Source organism: Aethalodelphis obliquidens, unplaced genomic scaffold (assembly GCF_003676395.1).
Source record: "Aethalodelphis obliquidens isolate GAN/ISIS:26980383/991018 unplaced genomic scaffold, ASM367639v1 scaffold22, whole genome shotgun sequence".
In the NCBI taxonomy this organism is placed as follows: domain Eukaryota; kingdom Metazoa; phylum Chordata; class Mammalia; order Artiodactyla; family Delphinidae; genus Aethalodelphis; species Aethalodelphis obliquidens.
In genome coordinates, this window is record NW_020837966.1 from 1,460,360 (window position 1) to 1,483,791 (window position 23,432).

At 58.7% G+C, this 23,432-nt stretch overlaps 1 protein-coding gene and 1 long non-coding RNA gene across 4 annotated transcripts; one reads left to right on the forward strand and one right to left on the reverse strand.

Moving 5' to 3' along the window:
• Positions 1 to 4,217: 4,217 nt before the first annotated feature.
• LOC113627960 (twinfilin-2) lies at positions 4,218 to 21,777 on the reverse strand. Of its 3 annotated transcripts, none has more exons than XM_027120994.1 (9): positions 21,598 to 21,764; positions 17,811 to 17,888; positions 15,382 to 15,560; positions 14,884 to 14,979; positions 14,546 to 14,650; positions 14,272 to 14,397; positions 13,423 to 13,573; positions 13,185 to 13,306; positions 4,218 to 7,473 (listed from the first exon to the last, which is right to left on the reverse strand). In XM_027120994.1, the coding sequence occupies exons 1-9, from the start codon at positions 21,620 to 21,622 to the stop codon at positions 4,384 to 4,386; spliced, it is 3,972 nt and encodes a 1,323-aa protein (XP_026976795.1). In that variant the 5' UTR covers positions 21,623 to 21,764; the 3' UTR covers positions 4,218 to 4,383. The 3 variants fall into 3 exon arrangements, with proteins under 3 accessions (XP_026976795.1, XP_026976793.1, XP_026976794.1); XM_027120993.1 differs by lacking the exon at positions 4,218 to 7,473 and adding an exon at positions 12,137 to 12,744 and having other exon boundaries at positions 21,598 to 21,777; XM_027120992.1 differs by lacking the exons at positions 13,185 to 13,306; positions 13,423 to 13,573; positions 14,272 to 14,397; ... (3 more) ...; positions 17,811 to 17,888; positions 21,598 to 21,764 and adding an exon at positions 8,358 to 8,619 and having other exon boundaries at positions 4,222 to 7,473.
• On the forward strand, positions 7,602 to 12,013 carry LOC113627962 (uncharacterized). The gene is made up of 4 exons (XR_003435828.1): positions 7,602 to 7,748; positions 8,656 to 8,746; positions 8,993 to 9,113; positions 11,870 to 12,013. It is a non-coding gene; the product is annotated as an uncharacterized LOC113627962 (long non-coding RNA).
• Positions 21,778 to 23,432: the final 1,655 nt, after the last annotated feature.

Genomic DNA, 23,432 nt, shown 5'->3' on the forward strand with positions numbered 1-23,432 from the left:
TTCCTGTCACCTCCCACTGCTACCATCCTGCTCGTGCCACCATCATCCTGGCACCCGCCCCAGCCTCTACCCCACACAGCAGCCTGAGAGAGCTTTTTAAAAAAAATGGAGTTCCGTGGCGGTCCAGTGGTTAGGACTTGGTGCTTACACTGACGGAGCCCGGGTTCGATCCCTAGTTGGGGAACTAGGATCCCGTGCAGTACAGCCTAAAAAACATATATATCACATCCTGACCCTCCCCTGTAGAAAATTTTTCTGGGTCTTCGAATTGCACTCATTAAATTCTAGATTGTCACACAGACTGATGACATTCTCTGGGATCAGGATCCCATCCAGCTCTGCAGCCTCATCTCCCACCCCACCCCAATCTGTTCACTCTGCCTCACGTGTGGAAGCATACTCCTGGGCCTCAAATACCCACGGACGTTCTCACCAGCTTCCAGACCTCGGTGTTGTTAGCCATTGTTTCTCTCCTGGATTTCTCTTCCCTGGATCGTGGTGTGGATGCCTCTCTTCACACAGGACAAGGGTCCGCGAGGAGACATTCCCTGAGCCCCCGGACTAAGGCAGCCCCCTCCTGTGTTCTCACCATCACTTGGCCTCCCCCCGGGCTGCCCTTCAAAGCCTTGGTCACCACCCCTGTTGACCGTTTCCCTGTCGTTCTCCTTGCTTCTCTCTCTCCAATGCCGTGCACTGTACCTGACACACACAGTGGACATTGAGCAAATGTGTTGAGTGAACGAAAGGGGACTGTCTCAGCTGTAACGAAACACCACAGACTGCGGGGCTTAAACAACAAACATTTGTTTCTCACCATTCTGGAGACTGGAAGTCGCGGTCAAGGTGCCAGCAGATTCAGTTCCTGGTGACAGCCCTCTCCCTGGCCTGCACGCAGCTGCTTTCTCGCTATAAATGTACGTGACCTTTCCCTCTTCCTCTTCTTATAAGACGACTAACCCCACCACAAGGGGCCCACCTGCTGCCCTAATTTAAATCTAATTACCTTCCAAAGGCCCCACCTCCAAACGCCATCACCTGGGGGTTATTGTTTCAACCCATGGGAGGACAAACATTCAGCCCATAATAGGGACCAGTGAGAACACCCAAGGCTACTTTACCAGAAAGAATAGGTGAGCCGAAGATGGAGGACACAGAGCCTCCTGGCCTCGCTGGCCTGTCTCAGCTCCAGGGGTAACTGGGGGTGGCCCCATGCCCCTAATCAGCCCAGGCACTGAGAGAGCTCGCTGAGCCCTGGTCCCATCAGATAAAGCCACACACCTGGGCAGGCCGCTGGGCGTGATGGAAGTCACGTCCCCTTGGAAAAACCATGCGGTCCTTTCTGCTCAGGAAACACGCCTCACTCAGCCTTCCCAGCTCTGTTCCCTCATGAAAGCCTTCAGGGCCTTTCCATTGTCCTACACATTCCCACGCCTGGAACTCCCTCCACCTCCTTTCCGCCCAGTGTGGTTTCCCCTCTACCTTGGGTGGTGTTTCTCTCTGAATGCTTAATGAGACCCACCTTCCTTCTCATTAAGACTCAGAGCCAGCTGGGTCAACAAGGTCATGAGCTCAACTTCTCCTTGCTGCTGGTGGTTATGAGAACAAAGGATGATGGAATGTTCTGGAGGGCGTGGATGGATTTATCAACTGCTTACACAGGAGAAGCTTGGCTTCTAATAAGAATCCAAGTGTGAAAATGTTTGATGTCATGGAAGTTTCCCAAGAATATTTAGAAGCCTAGGGTGTTAAATAAAATGTATTAGAGGGGAAAGGGAGAGCTGTAGCTTAGAACCTTAGCAGGTAGCATTTCCTTACATTTACATTTCTTCACGTCAAGTTGTCCTAAGTCTCATGCCCTCTACTTGTCTAGCACACACTGCTCCCCAACAACAAAGAAGCACAAGGAGGCAACACCAGGGTCCGCAGGCACCCCAGTCCTCCTCCCAGCTTCACGAGCCTCTGATTCAACCACATTTACCTCCAAACCCCGTTCAGTGCTCTGGGCAGGGGCCCTGATTCAGGAGGGTCCATCTCTGGGTGGAGAGAGAAAATCTCGAAGCCACATCAGCCAGTTGTCCTCAGCATAAGTCCCTTACCTAATAAGGACCACCAAGGACCCGCTAGGTTTCCCAGACTTTACACACATTACCACAAACCCTTGTAACAGCCTGCAGAGTAACTCTGGCTATCCCCATTTTCAGATGAGCAAACAGACTCTGCAAGGTAGGTCACCTGCACAGGATAACCCAAATGGCAGAGCTGGTGATCGCCCCAGGTAATCTGACCTGAGGCCCATCTCTTCCACAGCCTTGCAGAGCTGCGTTGTGGGCAGTGTCGAGGATGTCCAGCAGTGTGGAGGAGAGGGCTGGGAGCCAGCCACGAGCACCCTTCCTGACCACCGTATATCCCTCCCAGCTCCTAGCGCCCCCTGTGGGGCCTGGGTTAGTGGCTCTGTCCCTGACGCCATAGACAGCTGCAGAGCCTTTCCAGGCAGATTGAACCAAGCACCATGGACCCGTAGACTCACTTAAGCGGAGCCCAACAGTGTTCCTACCATAGCCCCCATGCTTCATCTCCTCTTCTTCTGAATCCTCAGCCCCAAAAGAACCAGGTCTGGGAGCGTGAGCGAGTGACCGTGTATGTGGAGGCTCTAGCTGGGAACTACCCAAGGGCAGACTCTGCTGGTCTGAGACAGGCAAATCGTGCTTCCCACATGCAAAATGTGGTGCCCTGGACAGGGCCCTGCCTCCTGCTCCAGATGTTGCCAGAGCGGTCTCAGAGCCACTCAGCAGGGGCCTCCCCCAAGACTCCAGCCTGGGGGAAGGATGGTTTCTGTTTTCTTTTCTCCCCAGGCATGGGCCACGGAAGCTCATGGGGCCACGCTATAACTTCAGCCTGCCCTTCCAGAAGCCGGATTGGGTCAGGGCCCTGGTGGGGCTTCTGATAGGTGGGTCAGAGATCCTCCTCTCTCTTTCTTTCAGGCAGGCAGATAATAGGGGATGCCAGCCCCCTGCAGGAACCCCTGTACCCAGGTCAGAAAGGAGAAGGAAACCTATATTTCTCTCCCAGCTGTGGCCTGGAGGGAGGGAAAAAGCAGCCTCCCAGCCCCACCAGGGCTGCAAAATTAGCCAAGTCTGCATGAGCTCCAACCTTCCAGCCCAGAGGCCCTGAGCTGCCCCAAACTGGCCTGGGCCAGCCGGTTCCACTCTCCCACCGCCCCAGGCCCCAGCTCTGACTGAGAGGCTGCAAGTGTCTCCTCTGCTCCTTGAAGGGCAGATTTACTTGTGGGGATGGTGAGGCAGCCGGCCTGGGCAAAGCACCACAAGAACTGTGGGCCTGACAGAACCCACAACTCCCCAAACACTTGTGGAGACCGTGAACAGGTTGTCTCCAAACACTGGGCATGAAGGCTCCTGGCAGTATCCCAAAATCTATACTGAAATTTAGTATCAAAACTAGAAACACACACACATACTCCATCCTGGCTGCAACTCTCACCTAAGTGCAGTCAGCTGTGAGAGGTGGCGGCTCATCTAGGTGTCCATTTGATGTCAGAACAGAGAGACTCAGCATGTGCTCTAGGTGGAAACAGAAAGGGATGGATTGTGAGCTCACCCTAGAATCTTCCCTGACTCTCAGCTCGCTGCTGCCAGGATTCACCCGCAGGCCTTCCTCTCCCCAGCCTGGACCAGCCTCCTGGGTGCAGCACAGAAATGGCCACCAGAGGGCGCAATCACCCCTCTGAACTTGCCTCAAATCTTCCCTATCTCCTTAGGAATGGACATTCCCCAGGGCCGCTGCCTCCAAGGAATCTGGCACCAGTCAGAAATGAAGGGGGCCTGCAGGTTCTCTGCCCTTGAGGCAGCTTCAGTTCCATCTGGTGAGGGAGGCAGATCCTGAGACCAGTTCCAGAGGAATGCTGAGCTCGGTAGGCCTGGGCATCTGGGGAGGGGTTGACAGGGGCAGAAGACCCAGCCTGCTCTCTGGGAAAGACCAAGGCCGCACTCGGTGACCTTCCTCAGACTCCCCTGAAAAGATGCCAGTGAACACAATTGCCCTTAGCATCTTCCCTCCCCTGCGGACCCATGCCCCACGGGCCCTCCCTTTTTCTCCATGACAATTACCCCCAAATCACCTCCTGCTCCCCTTCATTTTAGGAAGGCCTGGAGAATTCTCCCCTTTTCCTCCCACTCACACCTCCAGTGAGCTCAGGGTTAGGGGTTGGCCCTCTGGTAGCATTTATTAAGTGCCTGCTATATGCCAGGGGGCTGGGGGGAGGGGGAGGCAGAGCAGTGGTCTCGCCGAGCAAGGCAGGTTGGGGCATCCCAGGCAGAGGGGCAAGTAGAGGTGGGGCGATGAGGCACGCTGGGCTGTTGCTCTGTGCTATTCGGCTGTCGTGGGGCCCCGGCAGAAGTTCCGGTTGTAGAAATGGCGGTTGTCCCTGGTCAGGGCTGTGCCCAGCTGGGCCCAGAAGCTGCCCTGGCCACTGGGCTGGTGGGGCCAGAGGAGGACGCTCTGGCGGCACAGGCGCTGGCGCAGCCGCACGTAGCGGGAGCGGTAGGCTTCGGGGCGCAGGATCACCAGCACCACGACGTCCTTGCGGTCCTCCAGCAGGCGCTGCTGGGCCAGCAGGAAGCTGGCACGCAAGAGGCCGCTGACCCGGTCCGTGTGGGCCAGCACAAACAGGGTCTTGCGGCTGCTGTAGACCGAGGCCCACAGGTTCTCAAAGAGCGTCTTGCCGGGTAGCCAGTCACGCTCCTCCAGGCACAGGCGGAGTGCCCGGCGCCCACGGCGCTCCTCCAGCTGTACCCGCAGCTCGTTGTACACCCAGTCGGCCACTGCGCTCTGTGCCTTGTCGAAGACCACGAAGGCATCGTAGAACAGGGCGTCTGTGCCCCGCCGCTGCCCCCACCGGGGCAGCCAGGCCAGGCACAGGTGGAAGCAGTACCAGAGGTCCCAGCCGCAGAGGTGGTGCAGCATGGGCACAGCCAGGCCCAGGGCCACCACCATCAGGGAGAGGCCAAAACAGTCCCAGGAGAGGGCCTCGTCCAGGCAGAGGCGCAGGTCCTGTGCGAAGATGCTGCGGCCCTGGAGCTGGCGGGGACTGCCACACTTGACTCGGCTGGGCAGCCCGGGCACGGCAGCCTGCACCTCCAGCAGGAAGTCCACGAAGGCCGCCCCACAGGCGCAGTGCAACGGGTTGGTGCTCACGTCTAGGATTTTCAGGGTGCCCGCTACGGAGCCAAACCAGGAGGGCTCCACCGTCTTGAGGGCGTTGGCACTGAGGTTGAGCTCTTCCAGCCGCTTGGCGAGCACAAAGAAGCCGGGGGTCACGAAGCCGATGCTGTTGCCGCTGAGGTCCAACTTCCGGATCCGGGTACCAGATGGCAGGCTGCCATTGCTCAGGGCCTTCAGCTGGTTTCCCGCCAGGTCCAGTTTTTCCAGCTGGGGCAGGAGGGCCAGGCTGCTCCAGTTGAAGAAGCCCAGGTTATTGTCACGGAGACGCAGCAGCTTCAGGCTCTTGGGGAGGTTGTCCAGGGTGCATGGCAGGAGGGTATGCAGGCGGTTCTGGGACAGGTCCAGCAGGACCAGGCTTCTCAGGCCTTGGAAGAAGCGGAGATAGAGGTCTCCCTCAGCCCACATCTGGCTCAGGGCATTGCCACTGAAATCCAGGGCCTGCAGCGAGGCGCTGCAGAGCTGCTGGGACACACGGCTACGGATGTCGTTGTGCGCCAGGCTGAGGTAGCGCAGGGAGCGCAGCTGGGCCACGAAGCTGAGATTGTGGCCCACGCCCTGCATGCTGAAAGGCTGGCTGTTGTAGCTGAGGTCCAGTGCCTCCAGTCGCGGCAGCTCCGTGAACGAGCTCCCGTGGTACAGGTCCAGCTTGTTGTGGGACAGGTCCAGCACCCGCAGGCTGGTCAGCGGCACGAACTGGGAGCCATTGACCGCCTGCGAGATGCTGTTGTGGCTCAGGCGCAGGCACTGGAGGCGCGAGAGGCGGGCAAACATCTCTGGCTGGATCGTCACCAGGTTGTTCCGTGACAGGTCCAAGGTGAAGCTGGAGTTCTTGCAGCTTAGCGTGAAGTCCTCCAAGCTGAGGGTGTCCAGTGGGCCTGGAGCGAGGTCCCTGGACGGCAGCCAGATCTTCGGCCCACTGTCCGCCTCCCCCAAGGTGGCTGCCGGCCTTGCAGCTCCACTGATACGGTTGTCCGACAGGTCCACGTAGAGCAGGCCCGGGAAGGCCCCGAAGATGCTGAGCTGGGCCTGGTTGATGAAGTTCATCTGCAGACGCAGAATCTGTAGCATGGGCAGGTGTGTCAGCGGCTGAAGCGTGGTCTCGCTAAGCGAGCGGAAGAAGATGCCGTGCATGTCTAGCTCCTTCAGGGAGAGCAGGCCCCTGAAGGAGGGCGCCAGGTGCAGGTGGGCGAAGGACACCTTCTTGTGGTAATTGAAGGACAGGTTGAGGCTGCGCAGCCGGGCCAGGCCCCGGAAGGCCGTGGTCTTGGTGATGCAGTCATAGAGGAAGTTCTCACTCAGGTCTAGCACTTGGAGCCTGCCCAGGCCACGGAACCATCTGTTGTCCAGTCTGTAGAGAGAACTGTCCTTCAACACCAGGCCTTCGAGGCGGCTCAGGTGGCTGAAGGTGTCGGGGTGCAGCTTGGGGAAGTGCTTCGGACACTCCATGCAGGGGTTGCGGGCATGGTCACAGCGGCGGCAGTTCCCACCCACGTCGAGCACGCGCAGGGCAGTCAGATTGGCCAGGTCCTCGGGCGCCAGGGTGACAATGTGGTTATAGGACAACAGCAGGGTCTCCAGGCTGGGGGGCAGGAGGCGGGGCACCTCCGTGAGGTTGTTGTACTTGAGCGACAGGTGCGTGAGGTTGCCCAGGCCAAGGAGGGCGCCCGGGGCCACCTCCAGTGTCCGGTGGCAGGGGTTCTTGTAGTAGCAGTTGCCGTCCATGTACAGAAAGCGCAGGGCGTGTAGGCCGGCGAAGTGGGTGGGGTCTAGCACCAGGATGTTAGTGTGGCTCAGAGACAGGGACACGAGGGACCTGGGCAAGGCGGGCACGGTTGTGATGCCGTTGTAGCTCAGGTGCAGCTCCTCGAGGGTGGGCACGGCCAGGAAGGTGTTGGGCTCGATGGTCATGTGGCAGGGGAAGTGCATGGGGCTGAGGCCGGTCGGCGGGCAGTTCCACTTGAGGTTGAGGATCCGCAGGCTGGACAGGTGGGCGAAGTCGGAGTCATGCAGGTGGTGGATGCGGTTGGAGAGCAAAGAGAGGCTGGTGACATTGGCCCGGGGCGCCGCGGCCGAGAAGTGTGGCACAGACTTCAGGAACAACCAGTTGCAGTTCACCAGGCCGTGGGGCTGAAGTTCACAGGGCAGGAAAGCAGGCAGGGTGCCCTGGGCCAGGGCTGCAGCCAGTGCCACCGCCTGCACCAGGAGAGAAAGGGGGTGCCGGGCACGGCAGGGGCCCTGTGGGGTGGGCACCGTGTGAGGGCACGGCCCCAGCTCCACCTCTCCTGCCCCACCCCCCGGGTCTCCCGCAGGGCTCCCAGCCCTCCAGGGAGGTTCCTGTTTCTCTGCCCAGTGCCCATCCCACCTCCAAGGCCCACAGCGAACTTGGACTCAGGTCTGAGGCCCAGCCTTTGACTCAGAACGGGGAGTCAGAACTGGTTCTGAGACCTGGAATCCAGACTCATGATCTAGAGCTTTCACTCAACCAAACCCCAACTGGACAGGAGAGCCAGGTAGGTGGTCAACAGGCCCCCCAGGATCTCCCCGACTCTCCCCTTCCGTTCCTCAGAGGTCATTTCTCTTTCCTCCTGAGCAAGGGGGCATCTTCCCTTCCCTCCAGCCCCCTGAAAATCTCCCTCTGCTTTCTACCAGGCTTCTCCCAGCCCTCCCTCTCCGTTTGGCCAAGAGGTGGGAATGAGGGTCTCCTGCTGGGGCTCAGGCTGTCTACCACCCAGGGTCCAGGCCAGAGTGGGCACTGCCCAGCTCTTTCCCCATCTGCCCACCTCACCCAGCCCAAGCACTCAACCTGCTGTGGGTCAGAACGGATTGGAGGGGAGGCTGGGCAGCAAAGGGCAGACAGGGCCCAGCCTGGGTGCTCCCCTTGCTCGCAGCCTAGCACCACCACTGAGCGCAGCCCTAGGCCCCAGCCTCCTCACCCAAGCAATGGGTTTGTGTCTCATGGCTCAGAGAAGGTCTTCTGCTCTGATATCTTCAGGGTTCAGTGAGTTTCCCCAGGGCCACCTGGGTGACTGTCCCTTTCACCATTGCAGCCACCAATCCCACCTTTCTCCCTACCACTTCCCACTGTCCCCTTCCCTGGGGACTGAGGGCTGCTATCCTACCATGACAGGGAATGGGGGCTTCTCCAGAGGGTCTGGCTGGCAGACTAGGCAGCAGCTGCAGGGAAGGATGCTTCGCATTCACAGCCCCTTCCCGTGGTGACGGCTTGGGGAACAGAGGAAGTGAGAATTTCGCAATAACCTAGCCCCCTTCCTTCCCCCACCCCATGCCCAGGGCAGGGGTGTCGGGGCGGGGTGGGGGGGGATGCAATGAGTCAGAGGCTATTTGCATAGTCAGGTGGCAGCCGGCCCCTTCACCTCTTCCTCTTTCTACTCTCCCCCCCACCCCTCTTCTCCACAGCCTGTCCTAAGAACCCTCCACATCCCACACGGGCCTCACACCGGTCCTCTGGGAAGTCTGGGGAGAAACAACCACCAGAGCCCAGTCTAAGGTCAGTGAGAGAGTGGAATTAGGGGCAGTGCCAGACCTGGGTGGGCTACTGACACCCATGCCAGGGCCTGCTCAGCCCCTGCCCCCAGGCAGCACTCTCAGGCCAGCAGCTCCCGCACTGCCCTTTCCTGACCTGCGGCCCCATCCCCAGGGCTGTGTGCCATGCCAGGCCTGGCATACAGGGTCGGGGGGCAGCACTGGCCTCGCCCAGGCTCACCTGCCCCACTGCAGCTGCCACTTCCTCTAGGAGCAGGGACTCCTCTGCATTCCCAACACACCATCAGAGAACAAACCCCATGGCTGGACCAGCTGAGACCTCCTGGCTCATCCTCCCCTGAGGCTCTTCTCACACGATCCTTCTGACCCAGGTAAGAATCGTAACAGATCACTCAGGCCCAAAGCCTCAAGGTGACCTGGGACCCTCAGCAAGTCCTGCTGGCTCCAGGTTCAGAATCTGCCCGTTGCCCCCCACCCTCACATCCACCAGCCTGGTCTGAGCCGCCATCACCTCTTGCCTAGACCAGTGCAGTCATCGCCTCCTCAGGGTTGTCCTGATTCTGCTCTCAAGCCCCAAAGCTTATTCTCATTAGACCCTTAGGTCACATTAGGTCCCTCCTCTGCTCAGACACCTCCACGGCCCTTTCTGGGGTCAAAGCCAGTCTACATCATAGCCAGCAAGGTCCTATGGTATCTGCCCTCTCACTGCCTCCCTGACCAGTCTCCAGCCATTGGCCTTCTAGCTGTGGCTTGAACACACCCATGTACTCTCCTGCCCCAGGACCTTTGAATGTGCTGTTTGTTTGTTTGTTTAGCTGTGCTGGGTCTTAGTTGTGGCATACAGGATCTTCACTGTGGCGTGCGGGATCTTTCAGCTGCGGCATGAGGGATCTAGTTCCCTGACCAGGGATCAATCCTGGGCCCCCTGCATTGGGAGCATGGAGTCTTAACCTCTGGTCCACCAGGGAGTCCCCATTCCCTCTGTCTTGAAGCTTTTTCCAGATACTCACATAGCCCCCTCCCTCACCACCTTTACATCTCTGCTCACACATCACCCTCTCAATGAGGCTTTCTCTGACATTCTTATAAACCCCCTACCCCAGACTGGGTTTTCCTGAGCTCTTTTACGTAATTTGTCCTTAACAGTCTTTACCTGCTAACACACCATAATACTGATTTTTCATGGTTTCTTGTATATTCTCTTATTCCTCTGCTGGAACGTCAGCTACTTGAGGGCAAGGACCTCTTTGTCTGTGTCCCCAGAGCCCAGCACAGTACCCGGCACATAGCAGGTGCTCAATATTTGCTGAATCCATGGGTCTCCAGCACTCAGCCCTGGGCAGGCACAGAGAGTGTTTCTGAGTCATGGTTGAATGAATGAACAAACAAATAGGGCTTCTGCTGGGAGGGGAAGCTTCTCTGTGCTTCTCTGTGCCCACCTCTGGATGGTGTCATGGCAGGCAGGCGCCAAGCTGCCAGGCGTCCAGCTGGTGCACAGGCCCAGGCGGTTTAGCAGTCTGAGGGCGATGGCATTGTCCTCCTGCTCACCTGAGAACCAGTGTTTGGGGTGGGAAAGGACAGGTCTCCTTCTCTGGATTCTGGCTAGGGTTCCAGCTCTCCTCCCTACAATTCTAAGGGCTTCAGGACTTCCCTGGTGGCACAGTGGTTAAGAATCCGCCTGCCAATGCAGGAGACATGGGTTTGAGCCCTGGTCCGGGAAGATCCCACATGCCTTGGAGCAACTAAGACCGTGCACCACAACTACTAAGCCTGCGCTCTAGAGCCCATGAGCCACAACTACTGAGCCTGTGTGCTGCAACTACTGAAGCCCGTGAGCCTAGAGCCCAGAGCCCACACTCCGCAACAAGAGAAGCCACTGTAGTGAGAAGCCCATGCACTGCAACGAAGAGTAGCCCCTGCCCACCACAACAAGAGAAAGCCTGCGCGCAGCAACGAAAACCCAATGCGGCCAAAAATAAACTAATTAATTAATTAATTTTAAAAATAAATAAATAAGGGCTTTAGTAGGGGCTGAGAGAGGCCCCAGGGATGGGATACTGCCCTGAGTCCCAGCCCAAGATGCACTCTCAAGAAAAAGGACGGTGCCCATCGAGCAGCTGAATCCATCATCGGCCCCACATGTCCCCACCCCTGCACAACTCCCACCCAGGATGGGAGGGGTCTTCCACCCACTTCTCAGAGGCAGAGAATGAAGTTCTGGTTCCTGCTGAATCCCAAGCCTGAGGGAGATTCTCCCAGACTCCCTGGGACCAGAAACCCAGGCCCTTCGGGGCAGAACGCAGGTACCCAAGAGAGGGCCCATGAGATGACAGTGAAGTCTGCACATGCACACATGGGCTGGAGACACCAAGACCCAGAGGTCCACGGAAACAGCCACCATGCCTCAGGGCCACGGCAGCCGGGAAACCTCGTGGACAGAGCTTACTCAGTGTGGCAGGCCCCCAAGGAAGTCCATGTCCTAATTCCCAGAACCTGTGAATATGTTCCCTTATGTGATAGAGACTTCGCAGGTGGGATTAAGTTAAGGCTCTTGAGATGGGCAGAGTATTCCGGATTATCTGAATACAATCACGATGTCCTTATAAGACAGAGGCAGAGAGGATTTGACTACTGATGGCCATATGATCACGGAAGCAGAATCAGAGATAAGATGCTATGCCCCTGGCTTTTAAGATGGAGGGGCCACAAGCCAAGGAATGCAACCGGCCTCTAGAAGGTGGAAAAGATGAGGAAATGGATTCCCCCGAGGCCTCCAGAAGGAAACAGCCCTGCTAAAACTGTGACGTTAGCCCTGGAAGACTCATTTCAGACTTAAGAACCGTGAGAGAATAAATGCGTAGTTTTTTTGTTTGTTTGTTTGTTTTTGCGGTACGCGGGCCTCTCACTGTTGTGGCCTCTCCCGTTGTGGAGCACAGGCTCCGGACGCGCAGGCCCAGCGGCCATGGCTCACGGGCCCAGCCGCTCCGCGGCATGTGGGATCTTCCCTGACCGGGGCACGAACCCGTGTCCCCTGCCTCGGCAGGCGGACTCTCAACCACCGCGCCACCAGGGAAGCCCTAAAGGTGTAGTTTTAAGCCACTAAGTTTGTGGTACTTTGTTACGGCAGCCACAGAAAACGAATCTACCCAGATCCCCTATATCACAGCAGAGGTGTGCCTGCCTCTTGGATGGAGCTCCCATCGACAAGCCGGCCTCTCCACGCTGTGCCCTCGTATACAGGAACACAGATTCTCCCACACATCTGCAGCCGGGAGGGCTGGGGCTCCACCTAGCAGGCCAACAGGCCCCTTCTGCATTGGGAGGGGACAGTTCTATGCTCAGGGCTTCCCCATTCCCGGCGCCAGAGATGGTCCCTCAGGGCCAGACTCAGCTGTTGATTTAAAAATATTTTATTCTTTAAAAAATACAGCATTCAACCATCTCGTCCTGCAATGACCCCCTGCCCCAGCCCCGAATGACCGCACCCCTTGTGGCCAAAGGCTTCTGGGCCATGCTGGGACCCTAGTCTCAGTTCCCCTGGGGGCCAGGTTCATGCCAGGCCCCCCACCCAGCCCCTTGAACCAGCTGGGCAGGGTCCCCAGATGCCCTGGGCACATGGAAGAGAGGCAGGGACAGCAGAGGGGGAGGGTCGCAAAATGCCAGCCCAGTGGTCCTCGGAAGCTGCAAGAATGTTCACTCACCAGCCCTCCTGCCCACAGGAGGTCACCCCAGAGCCCAGGCTGGGAAGGAGGGAGGTGGCCACGGGGATGGGGTCGGGGTCGGGTAGGGGCAGCCCCACAGTTCCACATGCCAGCAGGGCTCGGGTCCCGCCACCTAGCTGTCGTCCCCATTCTCGCCGGGGCCACGGATGAGGCGCTTGTGGCCCCGCTTGCCCCCGGGGCCCTTGGGCTTGGCGAAGGCCTGCTTGAAGGCGTGCTGCTTGGGGTGCACCTCGTCATAGAGGAAGCTGGCCGTCAGCTCCGCCCCGTCGCCAATCTCAATCTGTGCAGGGCAAGGCAGTGGTCGGTCACTCCAAGGGTGGAGGGCCCTAACACACACCACCCTTGGTCACCCCCACTCCTGGGGCACCCCCCTGATCTCTCTCACTCTAGCCCTGGGGTGTCCTCTCAGATCCCCACCTGAAACGCACCTCCAGGAGCACAGAGCCTAGGGCCTGCTGCCCTGTAGGCCTTGTCACCCCCTACCTGCCTTCCAGACCCAGGAAAAGGAGAGACATGGGTGTCACAGCTGGGGCTTGTCCAAGACATCAGTTACCTGGGCGGCCTGGGCTATGCACACTACCCCCTGGGCCTCAGTCTCCCCATCCAACCAACAGGGCAACAATGCCCCTGCTCTGCCATTCTCACGGGACCCTGATGCCCCACGTGGAGGGTGGGGTGACAGGGCCCTGGGAGGCGAGGCCCTAGGGAATGGGCACCCACCTTCTTGGCGATCTCCAGCTGGAAGTCCTGCTCCACGGAATCGAGGAGGCGGCTCTTGCAGCTGGAGTAGAGCATGCGCTCCTTGATGCTGCACTTGTAGCCGGGCATCGAGTAGATGAACACTGCAGAGAACAGGGAGGTGAGCCGCAGTGGGCCTGGGACTCCTGCCGCCCCATGGCCCCTGCAGGCGGCCCACCCAGCTGTGGGCCAGCGCGGGAGCCCTGCTGCGGCCACTCACCCACAGACTCCAGGGGGTCACCCTCATGGGTGTGCTTGTAGAGGAAGAAGTGGTAGCGGGCGGCATCTCGGGGCACCCGTGATGGCAGCTGCGCCACGTCCGTTGGCTCTGTGTGCACCAGTTCGATGGTCTCCCGCTCCAGGTCCAGCTTCTGCCGAGGGGCAGGGGGAGACGTGAGGGCACCGCGCGGGGGAGGGCCCAGGCCCACCCTCGCCAACAAGAATTCCCTGAGGTGGGAACCTGCTGTCATCTCTCCCTCTCCCGGGGCTCCCCTCCCCCATCCTGCCATGCGGGTCCCTCTGAAGAGGCCACTCCTGGGCACTGCCCCAACTCTGCCCCTTTGAACACTCTGCTAGAGGAGCAAGTCCCAGCAAGGACAATGGACAGGACAGTGGAGAGGGCCTTCACCTCAAGGAGGCATCACCCTTGGGCCAGCCTATCCTCAGAGCTGAGGACCCATTCTGCTTGAAAGGGGGCAGGCTGCACCACTGGGGCAGAGGGACCCTGGCTGGGGAAAGGGGGTGGTCAGGGGGCTGCAGAGGGAGTCTGGGACAGGAAGGGGCTCAGGGCTGAGGGGTGAACCCAGGGGTGATGTGTGTATGCAGCGTGGAGGGCGGATTGAGGGACAGTGTCTCACAGGAGTCCCTGTGGGTGAGCCGGGCAGGGCAGGGCAGGGGAACAGAGTGCAGCCACCGCACGTGGCTACTGTAGGGAACAGGTAGGGATGGAGGGCAGCGTGTTCCCACCAGTACGTGGGTGAGCTGAAGTGAGCACATGCGTGTGCGCAGGAGCAGGGTGGAGGTGCAGCACACTCTGAGTGTGTGCCTGGGACAGGGGACGGGCACCCACCAGCTGGATGTAGTTGACTGTCTTCTGTCTGAGCTGCTGAAGTGCCCGCTGGGCCTGAGGCTGCAGAGGGAAGGCCAGGCCCTGCAGGGTCTGGTGTTTGCTCTCCACACTGATCTCTGTCTTCACCTGGGGACAGATGAACATTAAGCGAGGCCCTCACATACCCAAACCAGGGTGTAGCCCACCTGGGGAGCACAGGCTTGGCCAGCAGGGCATGACGTGACCTCGAAGGCCTCGGGCCAGGACTTCTGCCCACCCTGTCCAGCGCACCCACCTCGTTAATACGGATCTGCTGAAGTTCTCTCTCGGCCGAGGTCAGCGGGGCGGGTGCCGCACAGGATGACAGGTGCTTCTGGTACCCAGCAAAGGAGAGGTCATCCTGGCCGGTGGATGTAGAGGCATAAATGAGCACCTTGGGGTGGGCTGGCAGAAGCCCACTAAGTACCCCAGCTTGCAGACCTTGGACCCTCGCAGCCCTCCCTACTCACCCCCAAGCCTGGCACCCACTTACTCTGGACCCTGTATAACACCTCACCCTCTGTGGGTTCATGACTGCAACCTAGCGATCCTGGCCTTGAAGGGGGCGAGGGGCGCCCAGGGGAGGGGGCCTACCTTCACAGTCCCGAAGAGCTCATCCTTGATGTGGCCGCCCCCAAACTCCTTCTTCACCGTGGCCCGTGTGGCTGCATACAGCATCTTCAGCCGCACCTGAAGGGTGGGGGCCAAGCCATGAGACCCCTCCAGGCAGGGCTGCCCGTCCAGGAGCAGACAGGAGCCTCTGGGTGAGGACCTGGTCACTTCATTGTGCCCACACACCCAGCAGAGGGCGCAGCAGAGGGGGCGAGGCTGCAGTAGGGCGGCTCAGACAGCAGGGGGAGTTGCTGTCCAGCCCAACCTCTTGCCTCCTAGAGCCAGGCTGATCTGGCTAGGAGGCTCTCAGAGACCCCAGGCTCCAAGCGCAGGACCTCATCCCTTGCTCTCGTACCCTCTAGAGCAGGATCTGATGTCTCCCCCGTTCAGACTCCCTGGGGCAGGGCCGTGTTATCTCAATCAGACCCAGCTTCCCCCTTCCTCCAATCTGGGGGCTGGGCAGGGGTCCCTAGGACTCACAGGGGAATTATCAGGTGACCAGGCGAGGAAGAGCCACTCGAAGCCCTGGGCGTTCTGCGTGTCCAAGCGGTAGAGCAGGTAGCAAGGCTGCTGGGCATCCAGCAGCGGCAGCACGGCCCCATCATAGTCCTGGTCCCAGCAGCCCACCAGCTCCCTCGAGGCACCCAGCACGAGCTGCTCTGGGGGCAGAGGCCAGGTGAGCCAAGGAGTAGCCATGTCCCACACCCACCTGTGACCGTGGGCCTCGGCCTCTGGCGGTGACTCAGACCCACTGACCACCCACCCCACCTTCCCCTGGAGCCACCACGTCCCTGAAGGCTGTCTGTGTGACTCAGTCATGAGTGAATGAGGACACACAGCCGCCAGCCCGAGGTCGCACCTTCTACACACACACACACACACAGAAATGGTCTCGAGAACATGCCCACAGCTGACCCAGCACAGGCAACCGCACCAAGACACACAGCCACATGCCCACAGCCATCGACAACGCGACCCCTCACAGACATCCACACACTCAGACCCACTGCACAGCTCCTCAGCACACAGCCCCACTGGGCTACCTACTGCCCCCTCCTCCCTCAGCCTGGGGCTCCAGCAGACCCCCCAGCACACCCTTCTCAGAAAGAATGTGCTATGGGAAGTGCGATCACAGCCTCAGGCCACAGGGATCTGCAGGCACAAAGGCACATGGGCAAGAGGGAGACAGGGGCTCTTACCAGACGCTGTATGAACAGCTACCCTGCTGCCCCCGACCAGCTGCAGCTTCCCCAAAAGTAACAAATCAAAAGCAGCCAACCTCTAAATGCCTGGGGCCGAGTGGCTGAATGGGGCATCGAGGCTGGACATACATTTGACCTATCAGCCCACAAGGCCTCAGTGTGGCACCGAACACCAGCCCAGATGTGCACAGGCCCAGGCTAGAGGAAGAACTGGGGCAAGGGGACAATCACCACCTGGCCAGGGGGTACCGGCACCTGACTACCAGGCCCTCCTGATGGGGGCACGGGGCCTGGCTGTCCAGGAGTCCCAACAAGCCAGGCCGCCTCCCTCTGGCCTTGGCCTCCTCACCTATCCTCCCAGAGCTCAGATGGGATCAAGGCTGAAACCCAGCAGTCACAGGCCGACTGGACCCCAACAGCACTGCCCAAGTTGTTTAATGTGTTGCCAACATTTTTCAAACTGGGAACTTTCAAATAAGAAGTGGAATTCATGGCTTCTCTAGAAAAATCAGGAAATCAAGCCACACTCAGTGGGAGCTGGGCAATGGCTGCCTGTCAGCAGGCCTGGACCCTCCTGGGCGCTCCCAGGTGCCCCAACAGCTGTAATGCTGAATGCAGGTAAGGGCTCACCTAGAGACTCCTCCTGGTAAACGTCTACAGGGACGACCTGTCTGGGAGGCGACAGGGAAGGCTGAGGACTGGGGTCCATGAGTCTACTTCTTCGGAGGGGTCCAGGGAGCTGACCTACCCCAACGACCCCAACCCAGCCTCTGAGGGCATCTGAATCTGGGGACCCTGGACAAAGCCCAGCACAACTCTGGCCGTAAAGCCTGGGGTGAATTCTGGGTCTGGGAAGACCCTGCTTTGACCCAATTCAATGTGTGAAAAGTCAGCTGGGCACCAAGCCCATGCGGGGAGCCCCCAGCAGGGCCCACTACTGCATGGCTACCAAGAAGGGCTGGAAGGATTCGTGGCGGCCCGGCTCACCCCCAGTCCTGGAGTCTGCACCCTTTACTTGCAGGGCCAGCCCCTCAGCTGTCCTCTACTCCAGGACTCCTCTACTCCAAGTCCCCCCAAGCCTCAGTCTAATCCTCAACCTCCTCAAAGCCCCTCCCCACTTCAGGCCTCAGCTCAAGCTCACCTGCCCCCCCAACCCCTATATCCCCAGCACCTCCCTTTGTGGAAGCCCCAGGTATCCCGGGTCCAGGTCAAGGCCTAGCCAAGCCCGGAATCCCCTAGTCCTGCTCTCAAAGAGGCTGACACGAGTCCCTTCTCCCCATTGTGAGGGCACTTCCCAAGGTTAGGGCCCTGGCTTCTCCTTAGGAATCTCCCCGAGCCAGTGGCCAAGCGAGGCCAGGCTTGCCGACCACACAGGGAGGTGAGTGGCACTAGCCACACGGGGCAGTGCCTGGCCTCACTCATCCTCTGCCACCCTACCTAACCCAGCCCAGCCCCCTGACTAGGCCAACGGCCAACTACAGAGCCTCTGGGGAGGGCTCTCCTTGCTATCCCCCCAGCTTCAGCCTCCTGCTCAGTGTAACAGGCAGAATGACCATGCCCACCTCCAGCCCTCTCCTACAAGACACCTCCCATTTCCAGATGGGAAACTGAGGTCCTGAGGGGGCTGGAGGCCAATGTCCCCCACCTCTCAGAGGAGCAGCGGGGTCCAGCCACCAGCCTGTACCCTCGCCTGTAGGAAGCACTCACCGTCCTCAATGACGACTTTGATGAGCCGCACAGAACCAGCCCGCGCCTTGGCAAAGAACTCCTTCAGCTCCTCGGTAGCTACCAGAACAAGAAACATGGTGGAGGATGAGCAGACAGAGGGAGCACGGTGGGCAGGAACACACTCAGGGCCCACTCTGTCCTGGGGGTCTGGTGGCGGAGCTGGGAGCCGGGTTAAATACGGCCCCCCATGTGACTGGGAACCTGAGACAGCCGCTGAACACAAGCTCCCAAATTTAGCCAGCAGAGGTGGCAGGCGGGCGGCCTGCTGGCTGGGATGGCTCTGTTGACAGGGCACACGGGGATGGGACAGCCCACCCGAGAATGGGGCGGGCTCTGGGACAGGCCAAACCAGCCAGAGTGAACGGCCCCCTCCTGTCCCCTGCCCCCCAAGAAGGCCTAGCACAGGACTGGCCTGGGACACTCCCAGCACCGTCATGTCCACAGACAGAAATACAAGAACAACTGCTCCCAATGCACACTGCCCACTATGTCTACTCACACGTGTACATGCATACACACACACATGCATTGCATGTTGCACGTGCCAATGGGTACATACTCAGTCAGGAATGTGTGATCGAAATATATAAACACTATGTGACAGAGAGAGGAACAGAAATGCAAACGCCCTCATACATGAACACACCACTCAGCTGGTCAAACATAAATGGACGCACACATTTAAACGTGCAAACACACAGACACACACACACAGATACAGTCCCCAGGGTGCTAATAAATTCACACACAGGCAAATGCAGAGCATGGCTAACATGTTTGTACAGGCAAGTGGCTGTACAAAGTGTACACAGAAATACACATGCATGCACACCCAGCCCCAGCCCACCAGCCACACTGCCTAACCCTGAGAGGCCCTGGGGAGCCAGGCCAGCTCTGGCACAGCCCTGCCAGGAGGCGATAAGCCTCCACCCCCAGGCAGCTGGAAAGAGGAGTGACTCTCAGGGTCTCCCCAAAACAGACCCTGTCTTGGTCCCTGAGCCACAGACCTGAAAGGTGACAGCCAGTGACCAAGGACCCAAGTGCAGAAGTGAGGATCATGGTCAGAGCTAGGGAAGATCTAGCTCTGGAAGTCACAGATATACTGGTGGTTCAGAGAGGGAAACCAAGGTCCAAGTTGGGAAGGACCTACTTGGGTCTCTGGGTGCACAGGGCCAGGCCAGCATGACCTTGGGGCTGCCCAGGGGTCAGGAGAATTCTGCAGGAACACAGCTGGACGGCTGAGGTCAGAGAATATTTATAGGGCCCAGACCCGGCAGCTCGAGGGCGGGGTGGGGGGGGGGGCCTTTAGGAAAACAAACTCTGGTCATGTCCTCAGGTGCCCATCATGCAGGGTGACCCTGAGCCTGAGACCTCATGCTGTGTACCACCCTCCAAGGCCACTGGGTGGGCAGGGTCCCAGCTAAGCCCGGCAGGCCCTTGGGGCTGAGAGCAGCATGGCATGGAGACACAGCCCCAATGCACCAGGACAGAGCTGCCCCTCAGCAGACCCCAAGCAGGTCCCTGATGAAGAGCTTTACCTCAGGGGCTCCACCTTTCCCATAGCTATCTGTGACCTCTGACCTCACTGAACCTCAAGCTCATCTATAACATGGAGCTAATACCCCTCACATGGTTAGAGCCTCTCCTAATAACAATTACTAATACTTTTTTAAGATTTTTTTCTGATGTGGACCATTTTTCTAAAGTATTTATTGAATTTGTTACAATATTGTTTCTGTTTTATGTTTTGGTTTTTTGGCCCTGAGGCATGTGGGATCTTAGCTCCCCGACCAGGGAATGAACCTGCACCTTCTGCAGCAGAAGGTGAAGTCTTAACTGGACTGTCAGGGAAGTCCCAGAAATTATTAATTTTTATTACTGTAATGACGGCGGGACAGGCCGTGCTGAGCTGTCACTTCCACCTGCTCAGACCTCTCCCAGGGAGAGGCTGACACGCCCCTTCTAGTGTTACCAGGACAAAGTGACACCCCGGTAGTGGAAGAGACATCCCCCTCCATGCCTCCTCAGCCACCATCAATAATCCAGAGGCCAGGCCTGGGACACCTGAGCCTCTATCATCAAAGATTCATGTCCCCCACCCCCACCCCACCCCCGCCTTACCTACCGCCCCCCTCCCAGTAAGCCTCAGGTTACAGGTCTCTCCCCTCCCCAGCTCTGAGGCAGCAGATCCACACCTATGGCCAGGTCAAGGCTGGCACCTGGGCATCCAGGGTGATCTCTCCTGCGGCCTCCTCAGGACAGAAATGGGAAGGAGTGGGTTGCTCCCAGGCAGAAGGAGGGCTGGGAGGGGGGCTCGGCCCTCAGATTCCCCTAGGCAGGCCCATTGCAGCATATGGGAAATGAGGGAGTGAGGAAAGGCCCAGGCCACAGGACAGGTCAGCCTACAGTGGGGAGGAGGAGCCCTAACTTCTGATCCCCTCTCAGTTGGAGGCAGCAGCAATGATCAGACAAAGGGGAAGGAAGGGGCAGGTCCGGTGAGGGGCTGTTCCCTTCTGTGGGGCTGAGTCATGAAGCTGCCCCTCCAGCTCTTCTTGGAGAATGGCTGGCCCAGACCCAGGCCCCTGCCTTTTCTGGTCCTGTGGGGTGTGGCCAGGGAAACCCTCTCAGGGCCAGCCACCAAGTGGCCACAACCACAAGCAGAGATCCAGGCGGTCAGGCTGGTTGATGGTGATGGCCCAGGGCAGGGGATCCTGATGTGGTGGGAGGAGTGGCTGACAGCCAAACCACTGGGCTATCTGGGCCTTCCCCACAGGCCAGGCAGCCCTCCCAGGCCAGTGACACAGGAGGACACTGAGGCCCAGGTAGGGTCAGGACACCTGGCTCCTGGCCACTGCTTCTTCCCCATCCTGTATAAGGAGGAAACCGGCCCCTTGTGGGAGGAGGGTGATGCTCTGGGCTGGAGAAGCTTGGGGTGGGGGGAGCTGGCCTAGAATCTCTAGGGTCAAGACCCTCTTCCCTGCCTCCAGCTTGGAGCAGGAGCCTTCCAGCACTGGCTGGGGCAGACTCAGGGGATCAGAGTGGAAAATGGCAGGGAGATCAGAGGTCAAGGTCAGATTGGCGACTCTCCACATCCCACTTAGAAAAAAACCTGTCCCAGGTTTTTCCCAGCCTAGTCTGTGAGGGTCCCAGGAGGAGCCCAAGGTCAGGGCCCCCTCCTCACACAGACACAAACCAATACGAGCCATACATGCATCCATGGTAACAAATGAACACTGAAATGCACCCAACTTGTGCACACGCACACAGACACCCACAGACATGTGCACACAGTCACGAAACACTGATGTCTAAAGATGATTCCATGCGACAGTGTCCAATCAGCCATTAGTGCATGTGCACTGGATGTACACAAGCAGTCAGATCCAGATGTGAACACACAGGACTGTACACACAAGACAAATGCACATGCGTGCACACTCCCTCAGATGTGCACATCCGGGTACACCCACCCCCAGAAAGGAACAAAAATACATAGATGGGCACACACAGGCACATCCACCCCCACATGGGAACACCGATACTTCCACCCCAGCTGTGTGCGTACATGTACGCCCACCCTCAACTATGCACAGTAAGTGCGCATCCCACCAAGATGTGCCCACCCCAGGCGACCCGCGGCTGCAAAAGAGAACAGGAAGCTTCCCCAGGCTGGTGCCGAGGAGGAAACAGGGGCCGAGAGCCAGCAAGGGGGCGCAGCCGCGAGCACTGACCCTCGGCCCCCTGCCCGTCCGCCATCCTCCCTCACCGTGGATGCCGGTCTGGTGCGCCATGACTCTGTGCCCCGCTCCGCCCGCGCCGTCGGAGCCCTCGGCTTGGCCCCGGCCCGGCTCGGCTCGCTTGGACTCGTAGAAGGAAAAGAAGTAGGAGGATGTGGTGGCGGCCGCCCAGCCTCGCGCAGCTTCCCGGGCGGTGCCGCAGACCCGCCCCCAGAGCGCCCCGCCCCTGACGGGCGAGACCCGGAGGGGGCGGGGACTCGGGGCCGCGCGTGCGCGTAGTGGGCTCCTGGTTTCGGGTGGGCCCACGACTGAGTTGATCGCCTTGTTCGCGCGCTTGCGCGTGCCCTGTTTGTAGCCGAGAACAGGGCCTGCGTGTGGCCGAGCGTGTGTGGGCGCACGCGTGTTTGAGCCTGTGCACCATGATCCGAGTGGTCTATGGCTGGGGTGTGTCCGTGAGTTCCGGCCAGGTGGGTTTGTAGGTGGGTGGGATCCACGCATACCCCAACCTGTGGCCTTAAAGCGGGCGGGGGGCGGGTGTGGTCTGTGTGTGGATGGGCGTGCGTGTGTTTGAGTGGCATCCCTTTCCTCGGAGACGTTTCTTGAGCGCCTCCTGGGGGGCCTGGGCTCCTCGAGGCGTCCCGGCCCGCAGGCCCTGCCCTAGCAGTGGGAGCCCAGACCGACTTTCTACTAGGCAGTCAGCAAATGAGCTGTGTCTGTGGCAGCGAGCGCCCTGTGCAGAGTAAGAGACCACTAGGAAGAGGTGATATTTGAGCGGAGACCTGGAGGAAAGCCTGGTAGAGCGAGGGAAAAGTTTTCTGAGAAGAGAGAATTGCGTGTGCAAAAGCGCAAAGGAGGGTCAGAGCTTGGTGAGTCTGAGAAACTTCCAACTCCTAATCAACTTCTGGCTCCATACACAGCAGACTTGCCTTCTCTGGCATCAGCCCCTGCCTGCTGTTACCAACATAATGTATCTTCTAGGCCACCGTGATTGAGTCAGGATGAGCACATGACCCCAGTCTGTCCAGTCAGAGCCTGTCCTGGGACTTTGGATGGGACGATTAGAAAGGAGGTGGGCTTTGGGGGCTGGGGTTGCTGAGAGTTGATGATGGATGATGTGGCCTGCCTGGTATCTAGCCCCAGCTTGAGCTCCCTGCTCCCTGTCCCTCTACCCAACCCTAACTAGGCAGAATTGAGCCCTCCTCTGTGTGCCCCAGACCCTGGGTTTCCTGTCTCCTGAGAGTCCAACTCACACAAAATTGAAAGGTTTTCTTGTTCATCTTCCTGTGCACGCCCTGAGGACTGGGCCTGTGTAGTAGGCTCACCGTGGCCACCCTAGCACTCACAGTGGAACATAAAAACCATGTGTGGCCCTGCAGCCAGCCCTTGGGAGAACGGTTCGTAGGTAAATGCCCCCAACTCTGAGATCTGTCACAGCCCAGATGAGGCCAGCAACACAGAGCCACTGGTTACATCAACTCTCAGACCTGGCCACCTCCACAAGAACACCTGGCAATTCCACAGAACCATAAGAACCTTGACCTCTTGGAAACAGGACTTAACCAAGAAAACAAATTGATGAAAAATAATAAGGTTATGTTCCCTATTAAAATGTCCATCACTGGGTGAACTACATGGCATCCTTAACATCAAGGTCTCCCCTGATACCTGGTTGGCCCCACCCTGTGTCATTCTCTGTTTTTATCACTACCTGATTCATATATTTACTTGCTTATTTGTTTATTGTCTTTCCCCCCACCAGTCATTAAATTTTTGCCCCTGCTCTATCCCCAACACCTAGAACAGTGCCTAGGATTAGTAGGTGCTCAATAATATTTGCCAAATAAAAAAAGTATCTGAATGAACT

Coding starts and splice junctions, on each gene's coding strand:
- LOC113627960 (XM_027120994.1), bottom strand. CDS start 21,622: ATGGCGCACCAGACCGGCATCCACG. Junction 13,574..14,271: donor CAGTCAACTACATCCAGCTG/GTGGGTGCCCGT, acceptor GCCCCTCGGCAG/AAGCTGGACCTGGAGCGGGA. Junction 7,474..13,184: donor AGCTGGAGATCGCCAAGAAG/GTGGGTGCCCAT, acceptor CCCACCCCACAG/GGCCCCTGCCGTGCCCGGCA.